This window comes from Aptenodytes forsteri, unplaced genomic scaffold, assembly GCF_000699145.1.
Source record: "Aptenodytes forsteri isolate BGI_AS27 unplaced genomic scaffold, ASM69914v1 Scaffold14, whole genome shotgun sequence".
NCBI lineage: Eukaryota > Metazoa > Chordata > Aves > Sphenisciformes > Spheniscidae > Aptenodytes > Aptenodytes forsteri.
Window position 1 is genome coordinate 1273667 of NW_008794457.1, and position 2503 is coordinate 1276169.

At 62.2% G+C, this 2503-nt stretch overlaps 1 protein-coding gene across 1 annotated transcript in view; it reads left to right on the plus strand.

Annotated features, from left to right (window-relative positions):
* Positions 1-2503, plus strand: part of CARMIL2 (capping protein regulator and myosin 1 linker 2) — a 24227-nt gene continuing 21724 nt past the window's right edge. The window contains exons 1-4 of the mRNA XM_009290833.1: positions 1-40; positions 1374-1465; positions 1597-1647; positions 1958-2017. Coding sequence (XP_009289108.1) covers positions 1-40; positions 1374-1465; positions 1597-1647; positions 1958-2017 — 243 coding nt within the window. The remainder of the gene's footprint in view (positions 41-1373; positions 1466-1596; positions 1648-1957; positions 2018-2503) is intronic.

Consider the following 2503-nt stretch of genomic DNA (forward strand, 5'->3'; position numbering starts at 1 on the left):
ATGGCCGTGTCCCTTGGAGGGATCCCCGCTGAGCTGCAAGGTAAGCAATCGCCTGCTGCCGGGGCACCGATGCCACATGGAAAGCACCAGTACGGGGCCTGCTCGGCCCCAGTTTGCTGTGCCGGGGTTGGCAGAACTGTTTTCGGGTTCCTCATCGGCAGCAGCTGCAGTTCAGGGGGGTCCGAGCAGGATCTGGGGTGTGAGGGCTGCTCTTGCCCTCAAAGCTCGCGTGCTTGAGGATGCTGCTCGGGCCAAAAGCATCCCCAGAGAACGGGCTGGATGCTCAAGGATGTGGTTCTCCATGACTCCTGCTGCCCAGTTTATGGGTGCAGCCTGGTGCTGCTCACTCCCATGGGCTTGGGGTCCCCCAGCCAGCTGGGGGGCCCCAGCAGCTCCCCAGGGAGGCACGACCCGCAGCCCTGCCCCGGCTCCCCAGCAGCACAGGGGATGCACGAAGTACCAGTGCTCCCAGCCTTCCCTCGTTTGATTGAAAAAGCAAAAGGCCACGGAGGTCTCGGGGTCCTGCAGCCTCCCCAGCCCCACCGAGGTTTGTAGTGGGGTGGGAAGGAGCCGCGTCGCTGCAGCTCCAGGTCCTAGCTCTACTAGGATGGGTCCTTGGGGACATGTGGCTCAAGGTACTAGACCCACGGGGCTCTCGGCAGCCTGGGCAAGGGCCGGAGCGAGTGGCGTTGTTGTGAAAACCTCGTTTGCATAACGGTGGGCAGTTGTGGTTCTCGTCCCACTCCTCTGAGCCAGAGGTGTGAATCGGGAGAGCTGGGGAGGCAGCGCGGGGAGGCGATGCTCCAGGCAGGAGCGATGCTTGCACTGGTCCGTAGCGACTGTGGGAACGACTGGTTTGCAAATGTGGGGAGGTTGGCGCACACAACCACCTGTGCACGTCACGGCTGGGAGAGTTACTGAAAAAATGCAAAAGCAGAACACATCCCTGGCTGCACCGTGGGGAGGCAGGACTTGGGTGCCGAATTGCTCCCCAGTGGTAAATTTGGGAAGGAAGGGAGAGAAACCAGGACCCTCTTGTCACTCAGCGCCAGCTCCCAGTGAGTAAAGCAGCATTTGCAGCGTAAACCAGCGACCCCAAGGCCCTGTGCTTGGTCGAGGCTGCAGCGTGGGCTGCAGAAGCCCATGAGGAGGTGGATTTATCACCTGGGCAGCAAACCAAGACCCAATGCTGGTGAAGACACACGTAGCTTAGCTGAGAGAGCAACCAGGGTCTGACCATCGGGTGTGGATGGAGAGGAGTTGATTCAGGCGGGGACGTGGCGGATGGTGTCCCCAAGGGCAAGCAGGGCATGTGAGAGAGGACCAGGGGTAGCTTCAGCCACCTCACTTCATGGGGACGTCGGTCTTTTCAGAGGGCATCACCACCTTCCTGGGGACAAAGAAGGTGGTCCTGGTGATGAGCGTCCAGCTGCAGGTGAAATCCAAGTACGACGACTATATCTTGGTACGTGCAGAGTCCGGCCTGGTTCCTGCTTTCCCAGTTTCCCCAGGCAGCTGTTTCGTGGCCGCAGCGGGGGACAGGGGTGGTTCGCGTGTCACCCCAGTCCCCTGTCACACCAATGTCCCCCTGCATAGGTGCTGACGCCCTGGCGAGCCTACGTGCTGCCAGTGATGCTGCCAGTGAGGGTAAGTGCTGGGGACCCTGCGCCGCGGTAGAGCCCCGTGGTTCCCGGGAGGGCATCGCTCAGCTGCTTGGGGCACTGGGGTGGGTGCTCCGTGGGTCACCTGGGCCACCGGGTCTGGGAAGCTCCCAGGAGCAGGATGAGGAAGAGGATGGGGCGAAGGGGAGGGGGGTTGGGATCAGGGGGCTGGTGAAGGCTGGGGGGCATGGCTGGGCACTACTCGGGGTATGGGGAAGGGTGGGAGATGGGAGGCACCCTTGGGGTCCCCCTTCTCCATCAGAGCCGGGGGCTGATCCTGCTCCTCTCACCCACAGGTTCACAGCAGCTTCAGCTTCCTGGAGGTGAGGGAGATGACGGTGCGAGAGCCCAGCTTGGTGAGTGGCACCCCCACCCACAGCAAACCCAACCCGGGCACCCACCTCCCCCCCTGTGGCAAGCCCTGGCCCGGAGCCCACCGTGGGGTCTGGGGGAGTTCTGGCCCCCCAAGTTATACACTGAGCATCACCAACGATGATCTGAGAGAGCTCCGCAGGGTATTTATTCCTTCACCACCACTAAAGAAATCCTCTTATGGCCTCGCCCAGGGTATCGCCTTTGGGGCTGGAGGGTGCAGAGAGGCACCCAGGGGTGCTGGGGACGAGCGTGGGTGCCCGTGCCTCTTCCCCTCCGGCAGCCGCAGACAGCGCCTGGCCGTGGCACCTCCCGCTCGGCAGGGGCAAGGTGACAAATGGCTGCTGGCTTATGGAGGTGCAGCCAAATTTAGCAGGAGGGTGTTTTAAACCCCATTAATCCTCTTAGAGAGAGGCGTGCACGTAGGTCAGATGTGGCGGGGGGGGAGCACGGAGGGGAGCAAAGGGATA